General features: G+C 36.2%; 1 protein-coding gene and 1 pseudogene across 1 annotated transcript; both read right to left on the bottom strand.

Moving 5' to 3' along the window:
• Positions 1 to 687: 687 nt before the first annotated feature.
• LOC139899457 (ERBB-3 BINDING PROTEIN 1-like) lies at positions 688 to 4,947 on the bottom strand (annotated as a pseudogene).
• Positions 4,948 to 9,502: 4,555 nt separating this feature from the next.
• LOC139899456 (uncharacterized) lies at positions 9,503 to 13,691 on the bottom strand. The gene is made up of 7 exons (XM_071882283.1): positions 13,359 to 13,691; positions 12,936 to 13,241; positions 11,854 to 12,062; positions 11,729 to 11,777; positions 11,529 to 11,618; positions 11,381 to 11,443; positions 9,503 to 11,252 (listed from the first exon to the last, which is right to left on the bottom strand). The coding sequence occupies exons 1-7, from the start codon at positions 13,524 to 13,526 to the stop codon at positions 9,720 to 9,722; spliced, it is 2,418 nt and encodes an 805-aa protein (XP_071738384.1). The 5' UTR covers positions 13,527 to 13,691; the 3' UTR covers positions 9,503 to 9,719.
• Positions 13,692 to 26,300: the final 12,609 nt, after the last annotated feature.

Here is a 26,300-nt window from a genome sequence, read left to right as displayed (position 1 = left end):
AACTACAATATGGAAAAAAGATGAATATAGGAAACAATCAAACAACGGAGACAAGTAGTAGCTAACAAAACAAATCCAAACCTCACTAACCTTGAACGAAAAGGTCGCACCGTTTCCAATCCCGTCATGTTTACTTTCATGTGAAGTTAAACCGAAGAACTTTACTTTTTGACTGCAAAATGTTTCCAGTTTCATGTGAAGTTAAATGCGAAAGAACTTTACTTTTTTACTTGTAACTATATATAGTACGGAGTACTTTATATTATTATTATTATTATTATTATTATTATTATTATTATTATTATTATTATTATTATTATTATTATTATTAACAAATTTATTATAAAAATAAAATTAATGTATATAACAAAAATAGCTCGTTTAGTTTCTTGATCATGTTTGAGCTTGATTGATATAGGAAGCTCGAGCTTGTTTTGCTAAATGATCTTCAAATTATGTTCAAGCTCAAAAACTCGATTAACCTCGGCTCGAGTCAAGCTTTTAACGAATTGTGTTCAAGTAGTTCATGAGGAACCCTAATATTGTTTCGAATTGTTAATTTCTGTTTTGACTCACACGATGCACTCATCCAGTTTGTCATGTCATCTCTAATTGTATAAGTGTGTAAATCTCAAGCTTTTGAAGTCATTTGCATAAAAAAATCTACAAAAAAATTGAACCCAATAATAAACAAAGTCGGCGGGTCAATAAAAGCCAACATAACCATATTCAAGTAAAAATTAATCATTTGAACCCAATATGTGACTTAGGTCAAACTACCACAAAAATCAAATTTTCATCTAGAAGCTTCCTTGAAAATCTTCCAAAAATAATACCTTCTATTTCAATAGAAGGTAGCAACTAGCAACCTCTTGATCCATAGCAGAATCCATAAACACTCAAACACTGAACAAAAACTCGGTGGTATTTTTCTATCCACATTTGAACCCGATATGACCCGGTTTGACTTTTAAAAGTCAAATATCCAAAAATTGAGATTTCTTCTAACCCAACTTATTTCATTTGTTGCACATATCAAGGTTCTCTTAATGCCAAATAAATCTAACCGTCTCACGTCACACCTGGTACAAGAGTTGCAGACAAGTAGAACTTTTTATATCGCTGAAATTAAATCTTTACCTTTAAAGAGAATGAAGAGAAATGCGCCGACTTCATCTATAAATTTTAAATACTGTATCGATCGGCAATACTCGGGACATACATGGGATCAAAGAGATAATAACACGTGTATCTATCGGCTTCCTGGACCTTCTTACTATCGTATATCAGATGAGCGGTTATAGTAACAAAGTCTTATCATCTCAAACATTAATCGACGCACATTATTTTAGTAGAACCATTTTTGGGATTGCAAAAAATTGAGGAAAACCCATGTACGATGATGCCCATTACCCATGCAACTTGGAATACAAAGAACGTGTGTTTAGGTTTACCGGTGAAATCGGATATGAGGTGCACGGACTTAAGTTTACTATTGATGGTTTTATTTTGTAAAGTCATTCCTTTAAAATCAAGGAGTTGATCGTAGAGAACTTTTCAAATTAGGGAAGTCGACATGCGATATACACGGCAGTTCGTTTCAATGACAATAATATACCTGTTAAACCGCATCCATTGGAGCCTCGAACTGTAGAACTTCATGGGCTGGTAGTTGTAGGCGTGGACACCACATCGGCAAATCAATCAAAGCAATCCTGCATTTTAAAAAACTCATGGGGAGAATCACGGGATGATAAAGGGTTCAAAGAAATGGGTGCGCAGCATTTGATAACCCATTTCGTTGTACTTTTTATCATTCCCCGATTCTCCCCGTAAGTTTTTGACAATCCAGGAATGCTTTGATTCATCAGCCGACGTGGTGTCCACGCCCATAGCTACTAACCCATGAATTTCTACATTTCGAGACTCAAATTAATACGGTTTAACAGGTATATTATTGTCATCGAAACGAACCGCCGTATATATCGGATATCGACTTCTCGAATTTGAAAAGTTCTCCATGATCAACTCCTTGATTTTAACGGAATGACGATTCCAAAATAAAACCATCAATAGTAAACTCAAGTCTAGACACCTAATATCTAAGTTCACCGGCAAATCTAAACACGCGTTCTTTGTATTCCCAATTACACGGGTAAGTGGACATCATTGTACATGGGTACTCATCAATTTCTTGCAATCCCAAACATGATTCTATTAAAATTTATAATTCATGCTTAATTGTTCTGTAATGCGCTTCGATTAATGTTTGAGGCAATAAGATTATTTTACTGTAACCTCTGATATACGATAACAAGAAAGTCAGCGAAACCGATGGCTAAACACGTGTTATTATCTCTTTCATCCCGTATATGTCCTGAGTATTGCCGAGCGATACAGTATTCAAAATTCATAGATGAAGTCGGCGCCTTTCTCTTCATTTGCTTCCAAGGTAAAGAGATCATTTCAGCGATATAAACAGTTTTACTTGTGTGCAACTGTTGTACCGGGTGTGACATAAGATGGTCGGATTTATTTGGCATTAGGAGAACCGTGAACTTGATATGTCCAACAAAATCACCTGCAATTAAAGCAATTAAAGTAAGTTAGGATAGAAGAAAGCCTGTTAGAAAAAATCTCAACTTTTGGGCAAGTTTGACCTCTAAAAGTCAAACCGTGTCCTACCGGGTTCAAATGTGGATAAAAAAATACCACTGAGTTTCAGTTCAATGTTTGTGGGTTCTGTTATGGGTCAAGAGGTTGCTATTGCTATTTTGATAGAAGGTGGTATTGTTTTTGGAATATTTTCAATAAAGCTTCTAGAAGAAAATTTGATTTTTGTGGTAGTTTGACCTTTAAAAGTAAGTGGGTAGTTTGACCTTTAAAAGTCACTTAGTGGGTTCAAATGATTAATTTTTACTTGAAGATTGAAGATGGTTATGTTGGCTTTTATGGACTTGCTGACTAGGCAAAGAGGGCTTGTTTATTATTTGGTTCGATTTTGTTATAGATTTTTTTGATGCAAATGATAGCAAGTTTGTTATGATTTATTGAAGGATAAAGACTCAAAGAATAGTAATCTTACCAGGTTTTTCATGAAGAACATGATATGGCTTCAAAAGCTTGATATTCGCACACTTAACAATTTGCTCCGAACACATTTTTTATTTACTAAATCTCTGCAGCCAAGAGAAGAGGTAATTAGACATGACATGACAAACTTGATGAGTACATCGTGTGAGTCAAAACAAAAATTAATAGTTTAAAACATTTTTAGGGTTCCTCATGAACTACTCGAACACGATTCGTTAAAAGCTCGACTCGAGCCGAGGTTAATCGAGCTTTAGCTTGAACATAATTTGATGATCGTTTAGTAAAACAAGCTCGAGATTCCTATATCAAGCTCAAACATGATCGAGAAACTAAACGAGCTATTTTTATTATATACATTGATTCCATTTCGACAACGACAACGACGACAACGAAGACGACGATAATAATAATAATAATAATAATAATAATAATAATAGTAATAGTAATAATAATAATAATAATAATAATAATAATAATAATAATAATAATAATTAAAATAATAATAATAATAATAATTAAAATTAATAATTAAAATAATAATAATTAAATAATAATTAAAATAATAATAATTAAAATGATAATAATAATAATAATGATAATAATAATTAAGCTTCAATAATCAATACAAAAGTACAATTAAGCAAACATAAACCATTCTCAAACTATTTTTATGTGATTACCTTTCCGTCACACGTGCTTGTCTTTATATCAATTGAATAGACTTCATTCTCCTCAAATTCAGCATCATCGACTTGGGTAAAACAGAGGCACCAAAAAAGACATCTTCAACCAATAGAATGGATGCACACGAGTGATCACCTCGGCAATGTTGCCTTGACTATACATATTTTAGCAATTAACAATGTAAATATATATTAGCATTTTCGTACATTTTTCGTGGTAGAATATCAAACAAAAGTGCATATTTGTCACATATTTTAAGAAAATATAACAAATAACAGTAAACCTCTTCTTTCCAGATCTCACAAGCGTGAGTGCCACATCAGCAGCAGAATTGGCAGCAGCAATAACATGAGTGTGCCCAATCAAAGCTATAAAACTATCTATATAACATCCCATCGCACTGAAATCAACATAAAACTAATCATTCACACACCTTCTTATCAACAATAACAAGTTTCGAGCAATTTTATCGAATACACGTGTAATACTTACAGTCTCAAGATGTCACCTTCTTTTAAGAAAGTTCCATCACTGGCAAAAGGCAAATAATTACAGACCGTGTTCTTCACAGACAAACACGAACAAAATGCAACACATCCTTCAATCATCTTCTTTAACATTCTTGTACATACTCTCAGTTTGCCTGTGATAACAAATAGTGAACAGCGTATCACAAATCAAATCAAATAACTTCAACTTTAACAACAAATTAGCTTACAATTTCTAAGTGATAAACCAACTTACTCTAAGATATATGAATCCCCATTCTCTCAAAGGTCAACAATCTTGGCATTGGGATTGCATTCTGATAATACCAACTGCAATGCCACTGCATCATTTAGCATTATTTATCATTAGTAACATAACTACCAAAAATACAAAACACAACAGTTTCATAGACAGTTAACTCAAATTTATGTAACCCTAAGTTGAACTTCATCTCCCACGGCAATACATTACACTTAATTACATTGAAGAATTGTCCGTTACTCATCATAATTCCATATGCAAACCTATTACTTATGTAAATATTATATTATATGTCGACAAAATTAAAATAAATGAATAATAGGTACTGTTGACAATTTTAGCAGCTGCTTTGTATTTGGTGACAATTTCAGGAGATGAAATATCAATCTGCTTCTCTTCTCCTCATTCATCGTCTGACATGTTTCTACAAACATTAAGGATACAATTAAAGAAACGGTCAATTTAGAGAAAACGAATTTAGCAGCTGAAAAAGGGAGATTAGTAGATTACCTTACATTAAAGGGCACACAAAGGGGATTTTTTAGGGTTTAATGACGGAGGAAAGGATTCAGAACGAGAGGATCGAAAAGGTTTGGTGGTGTTTGTTAGACTGGGGCTAGGGTTCGTAAGGGCCGACGATAAGTATGTTTGGTTGCATCGTTAAGGGATATTTTCTTTTTTGAATAGTTATTTATCATTTCATTATATTGTCACCAACTTATCTCGATAAGCTCGCGTGCGATACTTAGTCTCTAATAAGTCAGTCTCGATCAGAACTTCTAATGATTCAAGTAAACAAAAGAGAACAAAGTAAAGAACAAATAAAAATTGAAGAAAATACTTATATTGATTAATAAGAAAGTTTTACAAAAGATATTACAAGAATATTTTGAAGTGTCTTGTGCCAAATGAAGTCACCTCTATTTATACTACTCCTACCACAAAATGGATGGCTAGGATTAAAATAAATCAATGGCTAGAATTCAAATACTAGAACCTTCATGACTCTAGAAATATCTATGATGTCTCTATATCATTCCATGAAAAAATCAATGAGAAAGTTCTAGTGTTCTTTCACATGCTTCTTGAGTCTTCTTGATTTGGGTTGAAAACTCTTAAATGGGCCATTATTTTAGTGAGTTGGACCATAAATTTAATTGGTTATGACAATATGATATATACAATATATAATATGGTGTTGTAAGCAAATTATCAAAAGTTCTTATAGTTCAATTTGTAAAGTTGTTGGGTTATTAACATTGATTTCTTGAGTTGTGAGAGTTTAATTATTTGCTTAGAGCAGTGGAAGTGGGGCAAGTCTCCCTTGCGTCACACCCCAAGTGACTTAGTCACCCACTCCCCAATTAAGTTACTTTTGTCCGCTTCCCCCAAGTCAGTCGCATATGCGACGGATGTTACCCATTTTTTTTTATTTTTGTTTTTTTTTCAAAGGAATAAATTATTAAATATAATAAAATATTATTTTAATACACTAATTGTGACCAAATATCTCAACTGAGATGAAGACTCGAATTGCAACCACACCAACTCTCGTTGTGTGTGATTCACTCCTATTTCGTCTAGCCTATTGAATTTAATTTACTCTCGTCTCCGAGTAAGCAAACAACCAATTAAGACAAACTAATTGTAAATTAATGTATTAAATTAATGAACTCTCGTCCTATCAAACAAATACATGACCAATTGAATCGAAAATTCTAGCTTTCATAAGAATCGTTCTTAAATTCAAACATCAAATCATCATAAATTAAAATAATAACTGATAAATAGCATCCAACACATAGGTTTATAAGTCTAGACAAACATTAGATAACTAGCCAATAATCATGGCAACAATAGAAATCAAACTAATAAATAATAAAGAAAATGTTGTTTGATAATTAAGAATCAACCTAACACGATGAATCTTGATGAGTGCTTGGATTGATCCTCGAAAACGGAATGATTGGAGCGTTAGAGTAAACTTGGAATTCCCCAAAAGTGACTGAAAATCGCCCCTTGTGCTCTCAAAATCGGCTGCCAAAAAGATAACCCTTGGATAAAACTGCACCCTTATTTATAGCAACATAAAAGCTGACAGACCCAATATGCGCGGTGCGCATATTTATGCGCGGCGCGCACTAGTAAAGAAAAAATGCTGCTAAAAGTGAAAACTGACTGACTTCCCTCGTAGGTTTAATGCGCGGTGCGCAGCCTTATGCGCGGCGCGCACTCCTGGAACCAACTTTTCTCACTCGTTTTTGCGTATAACAAGCCTTGGTCGCACCCCAAATCAACCAATACATATAAACTGCTATAAACTCGCCATAAACTCCAAAAATCACTCAAATAATACTTCTCGGCTCTCAAATCATAATCTCCATAATAATCACTAATAATAACCAAAATCGTATCCGAATGGACTAAAAATGACGGATATTGCCATGATAAATATATGAGAAATGTGCAATATCAAGAACTTTGATGACTTGGACCTCTTGCATGCTACAACTCAAAATCGTTAGAGAATCACAAGAACATAACACTCAAACATATGTTTGTGATTAGCAAGAGAAGTTATATAATCTCATAGGTTATAGAAGGGGTCTTTGTAAACTTACTTCAAATTCTTATCTTTGTGAGTTTACATAGTGTTGTATTAATCCTTATAAATGTCTTAGGATTGTCATCACTGAAAAAGGGAGAGTTTTTATACTTTGTAATTAGAAGCATATGCTAGCTTAGCTATGATCTTACTTAAAGGGAACTAGGGAGTTGATTTATCTCATTGGGGATTAATACTTGTCCAAGGTGAAGACAAGTTGATCTAAGTTAGAGGCAATCCTTCAGAGGGATAGAAGAATTAAGTTTGTTGTCTAAGGAGAAGTTCAAGGCTTGTAAATCGGATCTCCACCGGTTTGGAGAAAGGTGCTTAGTGAAGCAAAAATCTCGATTAGTGAATCGGGGAGTGGATTAAGGTGGATTAGTTAACATCCACCCGAACCACTATAAATCCTTGCGTTTATGTTATTTACTTTACTTTCCACATTATTACAAACATAAACACACCACACATTGGTTTGAGTTGATTGACGTGATCAAGTATTGTTCAAATCTTATTGATCATCGAAAAGGTTTTAAAAATCGTATTACCTATTCGCCTCCCCCTCTAGTTACTTATATAATATTATTACACAAACGGTTTCTTAGTTGGAAGCCGCATAATAACGCCATTAGCATCGTAAAAAGGCCCAGCGGGTTCATCTTCTCCATCTTCGGCGATGTAACGCCAACCCAAAGTTTCTTCATCTTCCAAAACTAAATAAAGAGAAATTCGGTTTGAACGCGAATCGACGGCTTCTTTTATACCATACAATTGTTCGTCGGTATGAAGTTGCATAGCGGACAATTCCGGAACACGGTCATAATACAACACGTCAGTGTGTTCGAACGGTACATTTTCTTTCAAAAAAGCTAACAAAACCTGTAATCCAAAGTCGCGAACGTCAATGTCTTATACACGCATGTATACGATAAATAGCAATTTTAAGTATTGTCATGTGGCAGGCCCACCTCCTGTTGCTACGCTATCCGAAAACCGATACTTTTGTTTTTGAACGGCATCTGAAACCCAATATTGTCGAATTATTTTACTTAGCGTATGTGGCATTGTGGCTATAATTTATTTTTTCTTTGTTTCTCTAAAACAAACTATGTATGGAATGCACTAAAGATGAAGAATCGTGGTTGCTGCTAGGGATGAAGAATAGTTGTAAAAAGAAAAATGGGTTGTGTAGAACTGTACACCAAATAACAAAATAAATAAGATTATGGAATTCTAAAAAGGGATAAAGAAAATAGTAAGCAAATGGCTACTGACGGCAATGAACCAATACAAATAAAGTTGCACAAGTCTCTAAGCTAACTTTTTTGCATCCCACATCGGTGGGTGAATTTAAAAAAACTCTCAATAAATTAAAGGCTCTTGGCTGGAATACGGACAGAATAGAAATTGGGCCTCAAAGTGTGCTTATACATAAATATATTGGGCAATTGGTGATATGTATTTTTTACCTCAAACATGTATACGATCACACCCTACCAATGTACATTAGTTGTTGATATTTTAATACAATCTGCTAATTATTTTAATGAATTTTATATGCAGCTAGCTTGATAGAGAATGTTTATGAATCAATCAAGGATGAAGATGGTTTCTTATACATGCTCTACAGCAGTGAGAAAACGTTTGGCAGCATGAATGACTTCTGATGTATTGTAATGTTTGGTGCATTTGCTGTTAATCTACACTTTTTTATTAATGTGAAGTTAAATAATCAACTAATATTGTAAGTCCTGTTTATGTATATTCAGCTATACTGTGTTTAGTTCATATCTATAATATCCAAGCGTACGTATATAGGCGTGTAGTTGCATACGGATACGAAGGAAAATAGGTCCATTTACAGAAGTGTATGTCATCAAATAGTAAATACCGTTTCATGTTTGTTCTGTTGTGTTGATTTATTTTTGACCCGTATTGGATAGGTGTATTTTGATGGAAGATTTTTAGCGCCTATATTTGGCTATTATTAGTCTCCTTTTCCTCTCTTTATTTCAACTACCGAATTCATTAACCTGACATGTGGTCAATCATTTTAGGTTGGGTTACCTGATTCCTAGTATACTTAAGATCAGGAGCGGTTTTACAATCAACCATAAAAACCTACAGCTTGCCTGAATCGAAAGTTTACATATGTGATAGCTATTTACAAGTAGAAACAAATTGGGAAATTATCACATTTTATGAATTGATAAAATATTGTCACTAAAATTGGAATACCAAGCATTACGAGTTTGATACGAGGCAGGCGTAACACTACATTGGTGGTTAGGCATTCCTATATTCATTCCTACATTCTGTCATGTAACCAGAGATAACATTAACATATATATTTTAAAGCAACATTCAATCTACCAAACAGCAAAAACATCATGACACATCCTTTGCAATTCATCTCTGGTAACATACAAAACCAATTTCACATAGAAATTGAAAGCAAGTTGTGTCTATCAACACTTGTCTACTCATTCAACAGCAACTTACATATCTATATCTATATCCCCATCAAAAACAGCCAAAACAAACATTGATCCCATGAAACTTAAATACATAAATTGACCCCATTAAATCAATAGGGTATTTTCTGATCTTTCCCAATTAGCTTATGACCTCCACCATTACGCCACACACCTCGCACTGGCACACCTTCATTCGGATCCAAATCTTTGCTCCCATTTGACGCCTCCTCCACATTGTAGTCGGACCCACCGTTTGAGTTTGTAAGATCGAGTATAGCCGCCATCGACCCACTACCAAGACGAGTCCTCAAAAACTTTGACGTCTTCTTTTGTTGCTGCTTCTTACTTTTCCCTTCTCCATATCCACTGTCGCTTTCACTCTTTGGCGGCTTTATAACAAGTTGGCCACCTGGCGACGTTCGATCATCAACCTCCACTTTTGATTTCCCTTTATTATTATTAGCCACCCGATACCCGTCTTTTGACAACGTCTCAACAACCTCATTTTCCGGCCTGTAGTTCGATTGCAGCTCTCGAACCGTACTTAAAATGCTATCGGTTAACTTGTTTGTTGAATTCTTTTCTATTACATATTTCCCTTTATTCTTTCGATCCTTAACTTTTGAGTTACTTATGGATCGATTAGCATTGTAAATTTCAATAAGCTCTTTTTCCTTAAGTGGATCGGGTAAAAGTCGGGCCAAATCGGGAACAAGATGAGACAACCCAAACTGATCCACATACACAAGATACGTCTCTGCATCAATAACGCCCTGCTTAAATTCAGCAGATATATCTTTGAAAGCAGCGTACTTATCCTGATCGTTATCCAAACCCGCACGGATCTTTTCTACCAAGGACCTGTTTGCAGCAACTACTTCCTCCACATTTTTAGTAGACGGCCCATTTGGCCCATTAGTTGGCCCATTACGTATCTGCAATGTTGAAACTGGAGGAAAATCAGATGCTGAACTTGTATTAACCAAATTCGGAGCTGACGTCGAATGACTGATTCTGCTTGTGGTCTTCCAACTGCTAGAACTTGAAGATGAAGCAGAAGTTGGAGCCTGGGCCTTGATTTGGGCTTGGGCTTGGGCTTGGGCCTGGGCTGGAACTGGGAATATCGGCTTCTTTTGAGCAGATAAAGGCAATGATCCAGTGTTTGCAGGTCTAGAAACTGAGCTTGATGCAGATTGATTGTTATTGAAACGGGTTGCAGTGGGCCAGGCCTGAGCAGTATTGAGGACATTGACTTTCTTTTTGCTGTGTCTTTTAAGCTTATCTGCCATAGTGTTGTTTAGTAAGCCGTTGGGCTTGGGTTGGGCTTGCGAACTAGAACTGGGGCCCGCGGAGAGTGGTGGAAAGGCTGATTGTTCAAGTGGTGTGTTTCGAGGTCCATGTGATGCAGCCGAAAGATACCTTGAAGGAGGATCAGAATCTGTTGATAGAGCTTCAAATGGTTGAATTAATGGTATGAAACCATTTATATCAACATGATGATTATCAGATGATGATGTAGTCGAAAGGCTGGCTTCAATAGCTTGAGATAGTTCAGATTCAGAAAGATCACGTTGAAATGTATTTCGCCTTCCACGTCTGTTGCCTTGTTCATTGCTACGTCTAAATGTGAAGCTGGTTGGTAGCTAAGGACACACAAAAAAAAAAGAAAAAAAAAAAGAATAGAAATCAAAAAATAACAAAAGCAACAAATATATGAACATTAATAATTATATTGTCTTTTACAAGTATGAATACAGAACAAGAAGTCGACCTGTAGAGCAGCATTTCGCCTTGATCGTGACATATGACCCCCATGTTCTTGAGCATTGTGCCTCTATAATTTAAATTAAAAAATGAAATATTATAATAAATCAACTAATTGTTCAATGAGTTAAATGGATGATTTAGATAAAAGTTACCTTCATTTCAGCTTCGGATACAAACACAATGAACTTCTTAGATAGGCAAGTCTCATCTTCACACAAAAAATGTTCTTGACGAAAATGAATCTACAAAATGGTAACTTGATTAATTAACTAGATAAGACAAAACGACATAAAAGAAAACTCAACCACAACAATAATAAAAAAAATATAGCAACTAAAAAGAAACAACTTGCCTCCAAGTCATCATAATTCTTGTAATACTCATATTTACTGGGATTTTGTCTGCATGGTATGACAAGTCAATAGGTTAAACAGTTTGTATAATAAGATGTTTTTAATAAATAAATGTTTGTTTAACCTTTTGCATATGAAACAATGGTAATGTTCAGTCTCCATATGTGTAAAAAGCTCATTATCGCCATAAAAAGGTGACCTACAAAATTCACAAAGTGGATGTCCTTGGAAACCACCTCGTTCACTTTCGGTTCCATCAACTTCAGAATCACCCGTATTTATATGCTGCTTTAACTGGGCTTTGTTATAAAGCTTTTGTTCACATATAAATACCTGATGTATGTATTCCAGATGTACACAATATATGATTATGTCAAACAACTATGATAGTAATAATAATAATAAATAAATAAAATTAAAACAGAGTGTTCTAATCTAGTATATGAAATCCATTATTCTACCATACCTTATATGTTCACATTTTTCCCAACTAAATCTAAAATTAAGAATTATTAAACATATTAAAAATCATAAATGTCTGTTTATTATGGCCATTCAAAATTCAACCAAAAGTGCAGATCTGATATACATATACTACTTACCAGATAATGTAGTAGAAAAACAATAAGATGAATTTACAAAAGTATGAATGTAACATAAAGGAGTCAAGTTTCTACAATGATGGCATTCACGAAAACAAACCATAAGTCTTTATAAATCAAGGGAAACATGCAACCGATGAGAAAAAGTCAGATGATCAACAAAACTCAGTAATAAAATACCTCACAAGAGTTCTTGAAAAAAAAGAGTCTCACCAGATTATTATTATTTAAAAAATAACTACAAGCAAAATTAACTGCAACGTGCAAAAAAGTGCAAATAATATAGTTTATGTTTCTTCAAATGAAAGAGGGTAAAAGTCACATTAACGAGGATGAGAGTCGGTACAAAAGACTTTTCCGAAAAAAGAGAAGCCACGTTTTAAGAAAAACTGTCAAAGGCTTAAAGTGAAAAAAAACACAAATATCCTTATAGAATACACAATTTTGAGAGTAGATATGGGTTCGATGGTAGAATAATACAAATTACACAATCATCTCTTTTTACATCTATTGTGATTAGGGCATAGTCCTGCTATCAATGTGATTAATAAATGATAAATAGCCAATGTATGTAAAAACAACATAAACAAAGAGAGAAATCAACCTTTCTTCCTTCAAGGCACAAGCTGCACATGAACAACTTATGTTGATGAAACAGATGCCCCTTAAGCTGATGAATGTCACGAAACCTAGCTTTTCTTTTCAAACCATTACCACCAGTATTCACCTCAAGCTTATCACAAACACTACAGGAAAGCCTACACATAGCCTTGATCATTTTATACTGATCAAGATCATCAAAATAACACTGTGTATCTTCATGATACCAATACAATCCAGATCGACCTTCTTTACCTTCACTAGGAAAGACTGTAAAATCATTAATCGCCTTAGTGTAGTCACCTAACGCCTGTCAATTATCAAAAACCTAAAACCTTAACCTCAATTACTCGATCAGTAACCTATATATACAGATACTTGTAACAATATACATACAAATACATATATATATATATAAATATAAAACCTTTGTAACGAAGGTGATTGTTGACTCAGTTTTGCAGATGCAGCAACGGCGATCACTGCAGATGAATCGAAGACGAGCAACGCAGGTTGAACAAACGTCTTTATGTCCACAAGATCCGTACGCTACCCATTCTAGAGCATCAGCACACACAGCACAAGTATCGTCCATATTCTGGATCTACGTGTAACGATTGACTGAACCGGTATATGAAACTGGTCGATTAAATCGGTGACGATTGTAATTGATGATTTGCGTCAGCTAGGGTTCGTGCAGGGGCAGAAGAATTTGGGAGTTTTAGGACTGGTGATATATAAACGTGGAGGAAGAGGGCAACTTGGGTACAACAATAAATTAGTTTAATTTAATTCAGATTTGATATATTTGATATAGTATTCGGTTTATTTAGGATAAGGTTAAACCAAATATCGTCCTTACTGTTTCCGGTTGTCTCACTTTGACCCTCGCACTGTGCATGAACTTTGAAACTTTTATACTTTATCCGATTGTATTTTGTATATTTCATTATTAATCTTTTTTCCGAAAATAACGAAATTATATAACTAAGTCAATTCATCGATAGATGGAAGGTAACCGATTACAACCAACTAGACGCAAAGACTTGAAACTAGAAAACAGAATAAAACACCAAATCGTCGCAATCTACAATCGAGCTGAACCGAGCCTAACTAAACAACAATACCCAAAAGACTAAGAAACAACAAAATAACTGCACAACAATCACTAAAAACTAGAACTAACCGTACATAATCCACCAAAGAGAACCTAAACCATACCTACACAACTAACCAAACACAACACAACAAATAAAAGCTAACCAAACACACATTTGCAAGCCTTACGTCCTTGGAACCCGGCTTGACCACTTTACCATCAACGTACCTTGTCACTGCGCACTTCCTTCCCTGACCGAGAAATCCAGGAGCCACTGCCAATCAATTTAGCCGACGACTGAGGCAACAAGCCTCGTTTCACCAAACCATCAAAAAATTGGAGACATATTGTAGGATCGTGTAAACAGGTTTAAACGATCTTAGTCTCAATAATGAGTGCGGAAAATCTCGTTATTGGGTTTTATACTCAAACCTTAAGAAAACCTTTGATTTTAATGATAAAATCGACTTAGATATGTTAAAGATCGACTATATTGAATGCTAGAGCACCAGGGATTCGGATTGTACATGTAGAATAGGCTAGGATACGTAACTCTAACAATGAACCCGAAATCCTCTATAAATACACACAGCACGCTGCAACCGTGCGGTTGCACCTTGCAATCGTGTGGTTGCCTTCCTATCCGTACGGTTGCATTCTGCAACCGTGCGGTTGCATACCAGCGGAGAAACTTAAACACTAAAGCACTTAAACTTGATCATAATGAACTCGGGGACTAATTATGCACCAACAAACTCCCCCAGGACCCAGTTCATTATCTAAAGTCACAAAATTTATTTTCCCTGCAAAACAACTTAACACACAGTCAAACACATTCAATAACATAAAAAGTAAAACATTAAAATCAAGTTATTACAACCAAATCGAACTTATACCAAAAGAAAACATTCAAATTCACAGTTCACGAAAATAAGAGCATAAGATAGACACTAAGCATGGATATCATAAGCATAACAAGTACAAACAACACGATTAAACTGAATTGCCTGCTCCACGTTTGGCAACTCATGAAAGATTGGGTGTTTCCCCAACATTTTGATATCATTCTTGCTCAAATTTCGAATCCACCTCGGATCAATAATCCTTATCTGATCCAAACTTCCATTAGGATTATCCAACACAATCACTGCTTCTTCAATTCTACCATCATAAAACCACCAACGAAAACGATCACCAAAATTCTGTGGCATCTTACGAACCGGTGCAAACCTCATAGTCTTGGCACGCTTATACCGAACTACTCGAACTATGTTCCCAGTTGAATGATCAGTACGATAAGAAACTTTCGGGAACTGCGGTTCTAACACAGACCAGCCGTACTTGAACTCTTTCCGAATCTTAAACTGCATCCACTGCCCCCATCCATCAGACTCATGATAGAGCAGTGTTAATCTTGCTAGTTCCATCATCTCAAAGTATGGTAATGTTTTCATATCAGCAGCATGCTTAAAATAATCTACCCCATTCTCTCTACGCACTGCGAAACAATTCAAGTCCTTCAAATATGCCCAACTAAGAATCTTTCCTCCAGTTACCTTTCCCGTTCGATCATAATATAACTTGTATTTAGGTTCCAAAGGTACTTTCTTAAACCAAGTTTTGGTGCAGGATCTTTGATACTCCCTCCATTCTTTGTTTTTCTGTTTGTTTATAGTATCCAGATTTTCACCCTCTTTATTCACACCAGACGACTCACCTTCCTCAACCGTTCGCTTCTCATCCACTTTTCGATTCAGAACATCATCACTTTGTTGATTAAAAAGATCAGCAAATTCAGGCAAGTCATCTTCTTCAGCATTTTCACCAACAATTTCATCATCCGAAGCATCCTCAACTATAACTTTGTCAGCACTATCATCACTCGAATGACCCTTTCCACGTGTACCAGCAGTATTTGGAGTGTTTTCCATGGCAATCAACTTATCTACTTCTATACCAAACATTCTAGCTACCTCCTCATCTGTCATTGTATGTACAATTTCCCCCTCCTCCACATCATAGTCTAGCGAACTAATCATTGTACCTTGATGGTCCAAAAAATATGTTAACTTATGAATATCAACAGACAAAGGTTCAGGAAAATGTACCTCCTGAATCTGACTTACATTCTCAGTCCCCTCAGATGAAGAGTCTGAAGAGAATTCACTTTCTGTAGACAAGAGATCCTCATCTATGTGCTGCATCTTTAATCGAATTGTTCCATCTTGAGGATCAGCTTCTAACTTACCCTTAAACTTTTGATCACGGCGATCCAATCTCCTGATCCTCTTAGCCTGTTTTTCTATTAACTCTTTCAGATCTGAAGCTAACTTTTAAGACTTCTCAAGATCAGAAGTCAACGAGTCCACTTTAGCTTGTAACTCATTTACCTTCTTCTTCTTGTCTTTATCCTTCTTCGTCATCTCATCAACCTTGTTCACTAAATTTAGCACAGTAGCCTAGAGAGTAACAAATGTCGGATTAGCACTTGCGAGAACCATAGCGCTACCCTCCTGTGTAGACTCTGCTTGAGATGTTGTTACAGGTCGAGTAGGTTGAGTGGGAGGTACTGTAGACGCCTGAATATGTTGAGAAGATTGTGCCTCAGTTCTTTGATCAGCAGAAGCTCCACCAGCAGAATCCACCACCCTTCTCACATGACCTCTATTTCTCTTTAGCCTTCTTAAAGGTTCATCCACCTGAACTTCTTTCCTCTTCAATGACATCAACAATTCACCACCTTCAGTAACCTCATCCTCCAAACTGAAATTCTCAAGATCCTCAGCTGTACGTCCTGATTGAGAACCAACCTCCATCACCTCATCTTCATCCTCTGTTTTAGCAAAATCAGGAACAATATCTTCCTTATCAGAATCATTATCCTCATTTCTCCACATTCGAGGATTCCTTGCAACATAGTCAGCCTTTTTCAGATGGCCAAACAAAGGACGATTTGGTGGTGTCGCTTTACCCTTGTAGTAACTCATACACCTCACCACCTCATCAGTCATAACCTTTAGCTTGATAAGGTCCTTATCTTCTCGAATAAGCTCTGTATGCTGAGAATCAATAACTAGCTGAAGAAATCGAGGATAAAGCAAATACGGATCAGCCTTAAATTTGTTGTTCTCAATCAAGTAATCAAATATAACTCCAGAGAAGTTGAACGGAAGATTGAGAATTAAGACCACCATCATAGATTGCATCACAAAGTTTAAGTCATCATGGCCTTCCCTTCTTGAACTCAGACAGTGAACAATAACATGAGCCAAGTACTTGAACGTAGGACAGAAACCTGAATTAAACACTTTTGACTTAGTCAAATCACCAGAATATTTGCATCTCTAGAAACAACCTTTGACAAGTCCCAAATTTAACCTTGTTTTCATATCAGCCTTATCAGGAAAGTTTAACAGCCTCCTAATATGACCTTCCGTAACAACAATTGGCTTACCCTGAACAACACTATTCAGCACATCAATCCTTCGTTCACCATCCATAGCTTTAGACAAAGTAACATTCTTCCAAAATTCACGTTGATGAGACACATAAGCAGGCACTTCAATAGTGATAGCAGTGTAAATCCGAGAATGCTCAAGAAACTCCATAATCTCATGATAATCAGCCAACGTATCAGTCTTATTCAAGTTTGCAATCATGTTGTTGTTAGGTCCAACCTGCAACTCATTGTTATGCTCAGAAGCCTTCTTTAAACGAGACTTTGTCACCCTTCTTGGTTTAGTCTTCTTGTCAGCACGTGACTGACCGGAACCTGAGCCTGTACCCCTGACAGTAGGAACACTTGAAATGGGAGTTCCAGACATATCTGAAATACACAAACACAATATTGCAAACCCAAAAATTATCAGCTTAAAATCACAATTAGGGTTTCTGACATGTACCCGTACGGTTGTAATGGAAACAGATACGGTTGCACATGTAACCGTACGGGTATATACTAATTAATACGGATGCCTCAATGCGTGTTCAAATTTTATATCTGCTGTTCAACCGTGCGGATGCACAAAACAGTACTCGGTTGCAAGCACAACCGTGCGGTTGCAGGGTGCAACCGTGCGGTTGTATTCATCCGAACTGTTAGGGTTTTCAAAACCCAAATCGACCAAAACGAGTATTGATCATCAAACAAATCATTGTAATAGCAACTACAACTTTCGATTAGTAAGATTAAAACAACGATTTCAGTTAAAACACATCAACACTCACCATATTGATCCTTGAGTTCATAAAAATAAAAACTAATTAAAACTAGAGATTTAATGGATGAAATCGAACCTGTAGTAGATCAAATTGATGAGAAACACTAGTAGAACCAGAAAAACAAGATCAAAAGCTCCCCTTAACACTTTCTAATTTTTGATGATTTGAATACTTAGACAAATGAAAGCACAAGCAACCCACGGTTCTGATTTTGGGTATTTATACCCATCCTGCAACCGTGCGGTTGCAGGGTTGTAACCGGTTCAAATTTATGTAACCGTGCGGATGCAAAGTGTATCCGTGCGGTTAGATTTTAAGTCCAAAAACCCTTTAGTTTCACTTAACCGGACGGTTACATGGTGTAACCGTGCGGTTGCATCGTAAAACCGTTCGGTTGCATCAGAAGCACCAAAACCTAGTTTTCCAATTCTCATTTCAATTAGCTCTAATTCTCAACCAATTCAACTCACATATGTAAACCAGTCCATAAAATCTCAACTTCACTCATTCTATCAAGATCCAAAAGCATTTTATCCTAAGCCAAATAAGTTAATACCCGACTTATAAAATTTTAATTTTTACGGATCTTTTCCACTCATCCCTTACATACTTGCTTACTCCCCCTGGTCCACACATACAGAGTTTATGAAGTAACCACCAAATGATATGCAAAATATACAGTATAAGACAAAAATGTTTTTGTATTTTCTATGCAAACTATTAGAAATTAAAATAATGCATGCATATACCTATGATGAATTAAATCAATAAACTAACAAGGTGAATATCACAAGCATGAAAACAGATTAAACTATCAAGAAAGAAACTATACAGCTAAAATAGCATACACATATATTTTTGTGAGAAGATGAATTAATCAACATTTTTCTTGGGATCAGAACTGAACTATCATTTGCAATTATTAACATCTTTAAATTCATTCATTCCGAACTTTTTGTTCCATTTTGATTTTCAAGCACTTACACTTTCAGTCTTTAAAAATCAATAAACTTATCAGACTTACCTCTCAGACTTTTTGAAAATCACTTGCACATATGTGTAAATAATCTTAAACTCAGTCCTCAATTGAGATCGCACAAATTTATTAGGTAGTCAATTGAGCACAATATATTGACGATGTCCGCTATCACCTTGATGTACTTTCGACTAGATTGAACAGGAACATCTCACGATGTTTCTAGCAACCCTGTCAGCCATGAGCTTCTACCTTAAACTTATACCTTTCGATTCAGAAGGCTTTGTTTATCTCAATTTTATTGCATACTCCGTAAGAACACAGTTACCAGTCGCTATAAACCCCATGCTTGAGCGGAAAGCTAATAATGATGGAATGATATGATGAATTTGGGGGTGATGGAATTCTAAGTCAGAGTACCCTCCAGAAGATATCCCCAGTTATCTAGATCCATCGGCACAACCCATATCACAGACAATAGATGTAACGTCCTTGATAAGCAAAAGCTTGCTAAAATTATGATTTCCGGGACAAATAGAACGATTTGAGTTTTCTAGATCTGAAACTCTAACACTTCTCCCCCTCGGATATAGATAACTTAAATTGTTCTGACCAGCATAGCGTTTGATCATCTTTCACACGTAAACTTTAACTTTCTGATAGACACGAAGTCTTAACTTTCATAGCATGAATTCTTTGTAGTTGATGTGGTGCATCATCTTTATTTCTTCGAAAACATATATACACGAATTCTTTGAAATACACGAATTTTTTTTTTTGGATTTTCTGATGTTGCTCTTTTGCTTTTGCAAACATAAACATAAATTAAAATAAATAGATACAAATTTGATGATAATGCACCACACTTAGAGATGAACCACACTACATCTTTAATCTTTGGCGTTGAAGCAGTCTCCTTTAACAATTTTCTCAAACCGATGAAATGTCTGTGATACAGAATTTCACTTTTCGACCCGTTCATAGTGAGAACACCCCCCTTTGGATACCTGACTAACCTATGGCGTTTCGGCCCAAGCAATAAAGGTAAATAGAAACTGGTATAGGTTCGAACAGAGTAAACTCACCTTGTGGACTTACTTGGCAATCCTTCACTAGAGTATAAATCGTAGTAGGGGAGACCTCAACCGTCTGTTGAGTTCCTGAAAAATCATTTCTCAATACATTCTCAGTGATAGTTAGGTGACTACCGTCAACCGCTGTAAACCTTTCCGCGATTTTCTTGCCAAGATTATTTACTTTATGCACAAGTGATCCTCTCATTCAAAAATTTAATCCTCAAAATTTATCAACATTCATCAACTAAACATGTACTAGTTACTTTTTACATAGAACATTTAACATGCAAGTCCAGTAATACAATCATTTCCCATTTTCACTTAGCAACTTCTCATTTTCTGATTTTTCTTATTTTTATGGCTTTTTCATTTTTCAATGTTTTTGTATTTTCTGATTAAGCAATTTTATCAACTATTCTACTCAACAGAAAGCAAATAAACACAGTCTTTTTGGTTTTTCAATTTAAGAATGCATAACAGTAAGTAAAATGATCATGCAAACATAAAAATGAACTAAGTATCATGCAAAAATGATGCAAAATGCAAATGTAAATATATAAATGATACAAATTGGATGGTCACTTCAATAACTCCTTGTCAGACACAACCTCCGCCCTATCTTTCACACCTAAAACATTTAATAGGAATAGAAAACGGGGTCTATCAAATGCTTTTGTAAACAAGTCAGCCCTTTGGGTTGTTGTACCTACCTGAAGGACATCTATTAGCTTCTTTTCATAACAGTCCCTAATGAAATGGTACTTGATCCCTATGTGTTTGCTCTTAGAATGATTAACAGGGTTCTTAGTAACAGCAATAGCAGCAGTATTATCAACATATATAGGAGTTTTAGAAAGTTGCAAACCGTAGTCCCGAAGTTGTTGTTGAATCCAGACAACTTGAGATGTACAACTTGCTGCTGCAATGTATTCAGCCTCACATGTTGATTATGCGACTGCTGTTTGTTTCTTACACTGCCAACTTATCAACCTGCTACCTAGAAACTGACAACCTCCAGAGGTTGATTTGAAATCTCTCTTACAACCACCATAATCAGAATCGCTAAAAGCCGTCAAATCGAACCCATCTTTTCTAGGATACCATAAGCCCAAACTCGGAGTTCCCTTTAGATAACGCATGATCTTCTTTGTTGCTAACATATGATTCACATTCGGCTGTGCCTGATATCGAGCACACAAACAAGTTGCGAACATGATATCTGGACGAGACGCTGTCAGATACATAAAAGAACCAATAATGGCCCTGTACAGAGTGGGATTGACCTTCGGTCCTGTATTTTCCGGTGTAATCCCGTGATTCATCGATAAAGGATTCTTGGCAACACGTTCATCTTCCATTTTGAATCGGCTCAAGATGTCAGCTACATACTTCGATTGATGTAGAAAGATGCCCTTTGAAGTTTGATCCACCTGTAACCCTAAAAAGAAGTTAATGGCCCCTAGTGAACTCATCTTGAATCGTTTTTTATAACGTCCTCAAACTCATCAACCATTTTCTGATCAGTTGACCCAAAAATGATATCGTCCACATAAACTTGTACCAACATAATGTCGTCCCCCCGTTCCTTAATAAATAGGGTCTGATCGATGACCCCTCTTCTAAAACCGTTCTCTATCATATAGTTAGATAGAGTAGCATACCAAGCTCTCGGGGCTTGGTGAAGACTATAAAGCGCCTTCTCTAAAAGATACACCTTTTCTGGATGATGTGGATCAACAAAGCCCGGCGGCTGAGTCACATACACTGTTTCTTGTAAAGTACCATATAAGAACGCACTCTTAACATCCATCTGAAACACTTTAAAACCTTTCCACGAAGCAAATGCCAAAAACATCCGTATCGCCTCAAGTCTGGCAACCGGAGCATATACTTCATCATAATCAACTTCTAAAATTTGTTGATAACCTCGAACCACCAACCTTGCCTTGTTCCGGATCACGATGCCCTGATCATCCGTCTTATTCTTTAAAACCCACTTCAGACCACACGGTTTACAACCTGAAGGTGGTATTACCAATCTCCAAACACCCAAGTGATTAAATTGTTGAAGTTCTTCCTGCATTGCTGAAACCCACTCATCGTACTGCAAAGCCTCTTTGAAATCTTCTGGTTCGATTTGCGATACAAACACACAGTACGCATTTCTGAAGATTCTTCCGGTCTGATTTAATTCAGTATAAAAAGCAGTAACAACATTTGCAGAGGGTGTTACGCGCTCATCCGAAGCAGAAGATTCACATGTATTAGCACCTGAAACACCTACAGGGTTAATTACATAACCATCAAAACGTTTAGGGAGAGATACTGATCGGCCAGACCATCGAAGTCTGCCTACTTCAGTAGTGTCATCTGTATTAGTTAGTAAGGGATCGACAGTAATTATTTGTGTGGGTTCCGCATTCTGAAGTGGTTCCCTCAATACAGTTCTATTTGGTTCATCCTCTATCAAATCCTCGTCTTCTTCATCCAGATACCCATCCTCCCCCTCAGACTGTAAGGTCGATTCTTCTAAAGCTGGAATGGAATCACCTGAGTCTGAGTCATCATCATTAGACCCTGTTAGTGGTGCTCTGGTGTCAGTTGCCTTAGGCACTTGAGATTGCACACTCACATCAGACATACGTTCTGCTGAGAGACGCATGTTATACATCATTTGTGCAGCAATCTCTTCCTCATCTGAATCATCTTCAGGAAGATTGAAAGAATTAAATAAGTTATCATAATCAAACTGCCACGTATACCCTTTACCCGACGGAATCGCTGCATGTCTTTGAATATCAATTTCGGTACATTCTTCAACACACCTTGAATCCAAATAATAAACCCGTTTGCACGCATTCCCATAAACCAAAAATCTACCTGTCACAGCCTTCGGATTGAATTTCCCACCTGTATCCCTAACCATTACAGTACAAAGAGAACCAAACGATTCGAGATGTTTGATGTGAGGTTTCCTTTTCAGAAGCAGCTCGTAACTTGTCTTGCCATGACGTTTCACAACAAGCACTCTATTCATCGTATAACATGCATTCAGAACTACCTCACTCCAAAAAGTAACTGGTAATCCTGAGTCGGCCAACATGGTCCTAGCAGTTTCAATGAGAGTACGATTCTTTCTTTCAGCAACACCATTCATCTGAGGAGTATAGGGTGAACTGAATTGTTGTTGAATTCCTCTTTCATTACAGTACTCTTCCATCTTCTTATTTTTAAACACTGTCCCATTATCTGTTCGGATCCTTCGAACCCTCAATTTGTACAATGTTTCAAGCCTCGTGATCAGCAACTTGATTTGTTCGAACGTATCAGCTTTACTTTTCAGCATCAAGACCCACGTAAATCGTGAGTATTCATCAGTAACCACTAAGCAATAGGAGTGTCCAGTAATACTCTTCCTATTAATCGGACCAAAAATGTCCATATGCAGCATTTCAATAGGAGTATCGATGGAGTGATGTTTCTTTACCTTATGTGGTTTCCTAGCTTGTTTACCCTTCTTACACGACTCACACCCATCAGGATCCTGAAAGCCTTTAACATTTACCCCTTCTACCAACCGATTGTGAACTAAATGATTCGTTTTCCTGAAACTCAAATGCCCCATTCTTTTATGCCATAACATTGACTCTTGCTCAGAAGCTTTGGACACAAAAGCCTGATGTCCCGTAGCTGCATTTACATAAGCCTTTGACATATCGAGAATGTATAAGTCTTGACATCTTGGTGCCGTCATAAGAATCATATCATCTGGAACTTTATAATCTTTTCTCATAATATAACACTGTTGTTCATCAAATAAAACTTTGTGCCTTTTATCGCACACTTAAGAGACAGACAGCAGGTTATTGGACATTTCTTTAACATAACTCACTTTATCGAAACTGACTGATGAATTTGAAACCATCCCTTGAGCGGTTATAAACCCTCCTTGATCACCAGCAAACGAAACAGGTCCACCCTTAATAGATTTAATATCATTCAGCAGAGACATGTTCCCTGTCATGTGCCTGGACGCCCCACTATCAACAATCCAAGTATTTTTGTTTGGACTGTAGGCGACCTGCACAAGTAATAAGAAAAATGATTAGTTTAAAGGGGATACCCATGCCTTCTCGGCAATGGGTCTCCCATTTACATTAACACCCTTTTCATTTTCCCTGAAAGTAGTGCCCAGACCACTAGTCCCATTAGAACCCTCCTTAGTCACCCACATTTGATTTTTTATGTAAAGGTTTCTTAAAATAAACATTATCCTGCTTAACTCTTATATTGTGTTCAGTCTTGGACGGATTCTCATAAATCACATGTTGATTTGACCCTTGAGAGTTTGGTCTCGACGATATCCGATCCTTCAAGTTTAACGCCTTGAAACGAGTAAATTTTTTTTTTTTTTTTGAAAAACTAAGTTACTGCCCAGACAGGGCATTTGTCGCGGCGCGGCTTGCCTTGTCGCGGCGCGATACAACACAGGAAAAATAACACTTCTTAACTCAGTTTCTGTCACCAACATTAGGCCATTGCCGCGGCGCGGAGCCTCTGGCCGCGGCGCGACACAACACGGTCCAGGACCTGACCTGCAACTTTAAACTTTAACCAATTTTTACACAATTTCATCATTCTCAAACACATCAAAACTGCATAAATCATACTCAAACTTAAGAAACCAGTTTCTAACATCATTAAACATCCACAAACAACATTTAGACATTAAAATCATGTTTTCATACTCCAACCATCATTTGGTCCCAAAATTTGACAATAACAAACATGACACAATCCAAAATACTTGGCGTTTGATAAGCGGTACCATAGAGCTAGATTTCAGGGAAGACTTGCAATACCACTTACGCTAGTGCCAATGCTCCACTAACGCTTCAAATGGGCTCTTTACCTTCGCGGTGAACTTTAGTCCCTAAAACATAAAACATCAAGGGGGTAAGCTTTTACACTTAGTGAGTTATAGGCAAGTAATAAAACTTAAAACATAAATCAATGGGCATAAATCACAATACTTATCCTTCAACCTATCGGTTGCTTGCTTACTTTCAGATCCGATTCATTCATACCATAGACATGACTTACTAGGCTGACCCTAGTAATCATGCCTAAGCTAACCATAGGCATACTAAATATGCCTAAGCTATCATCATTTCATTTCATCATCATTTCATACATAGACACTTAATTGTGTCTAAGCTAAAACATACCATAGGCAAGATTACTAGCAATGTAATAACCTTGCCTAAGCTAATCATCAACCATAGATACAATTATTAGGCTAACCTAACAATTGTATCTAAGCTACACAACTAGTGCACTTAGTCGTTACTCTCTTGCACGGATAAAATCCGAGAACACTAAGCCACTCTTGACCCGCCCATATTACCCCCTATAAACTCACCTTGCTTACACGAAATTCCTTGATCACTTGTAACCTCTTTTCCTTGATTAGCACCTATACATGAGCTAATCCCATTAATCACACAACTCAATCAAAAATCACAACTTTCATGAATATTTACATCTTCATATACTTACACATTCACTTAACCCCCTAATCACAACAAACATACATATAGCTTTTGATCTCATCTTTTCTAAGATAACAATATTACCAATTAGACTTCATATCTTTAACCAGGTACATTACTAACTCATCTCTTTTATCTATACATGCAACTTTCCTTTAATCCTTTCATTACCCAACAAATGTGCATAAAATCCAATTCCATTACTAACACCCTTAAGTTATCAATTAATCAAATTCCATAACTTACAATAATAACAATAACCCATACATGAACATCCTTCTTTAAAATTACTAACTAAAACACATAAACATCTCATTGAGACATTTTATCAAACACTTGGTGTGAATGACTAGAATTTGCACTAGAATATCATTAACTTCACCATAATCATACCATAAATTTTTAATGCAAGTTTGTACATGTATCTACTTACAAAATCATAAGC

This window comes from Rutidosis leptorrhynchoides, chromosome 3, assembly GCF_046630445.1.
Source record: "Rutidosis leptorrhynchoides isolate AG116_Rl617_1_P2 chromosome 3, CSIRO_AGI_Rlap_v1, whole genome shotgun sequence".
Lineage (NCBI taxonomy): Eukaryota > Viridiplantae > Streptophyta > Magnoliopsida > Asterales > Asteraceae > Rutidosis > Rutidosis leptorrhynchoides.
This window is presented reverse-complemented; position numbering and strand designations above follow the sequence as displayed.

Coding starts and splice junctions, on each gene's coding strand:
- LOC139899456 (XM_071882283.1), bottom strand. CDS start 13,526: ATGGACGATACTTGTGCTGTGTGTGCTGATGCTCTAGAATGGGTAGCG. Junction 13,242..13,358: donor CAATCACCTTCGTTACAAAG/GTTTTATATTTA, acceptor GATAATTGACAG/GCGTTAGGTGACTACACTAA. Junction 11,778..11,853: donor CATTGTTTCATATGCAAAAG/GTTAAACAAACA, acceptor CATACCATGCAG/ACAAAATCCCAGTAAATATG.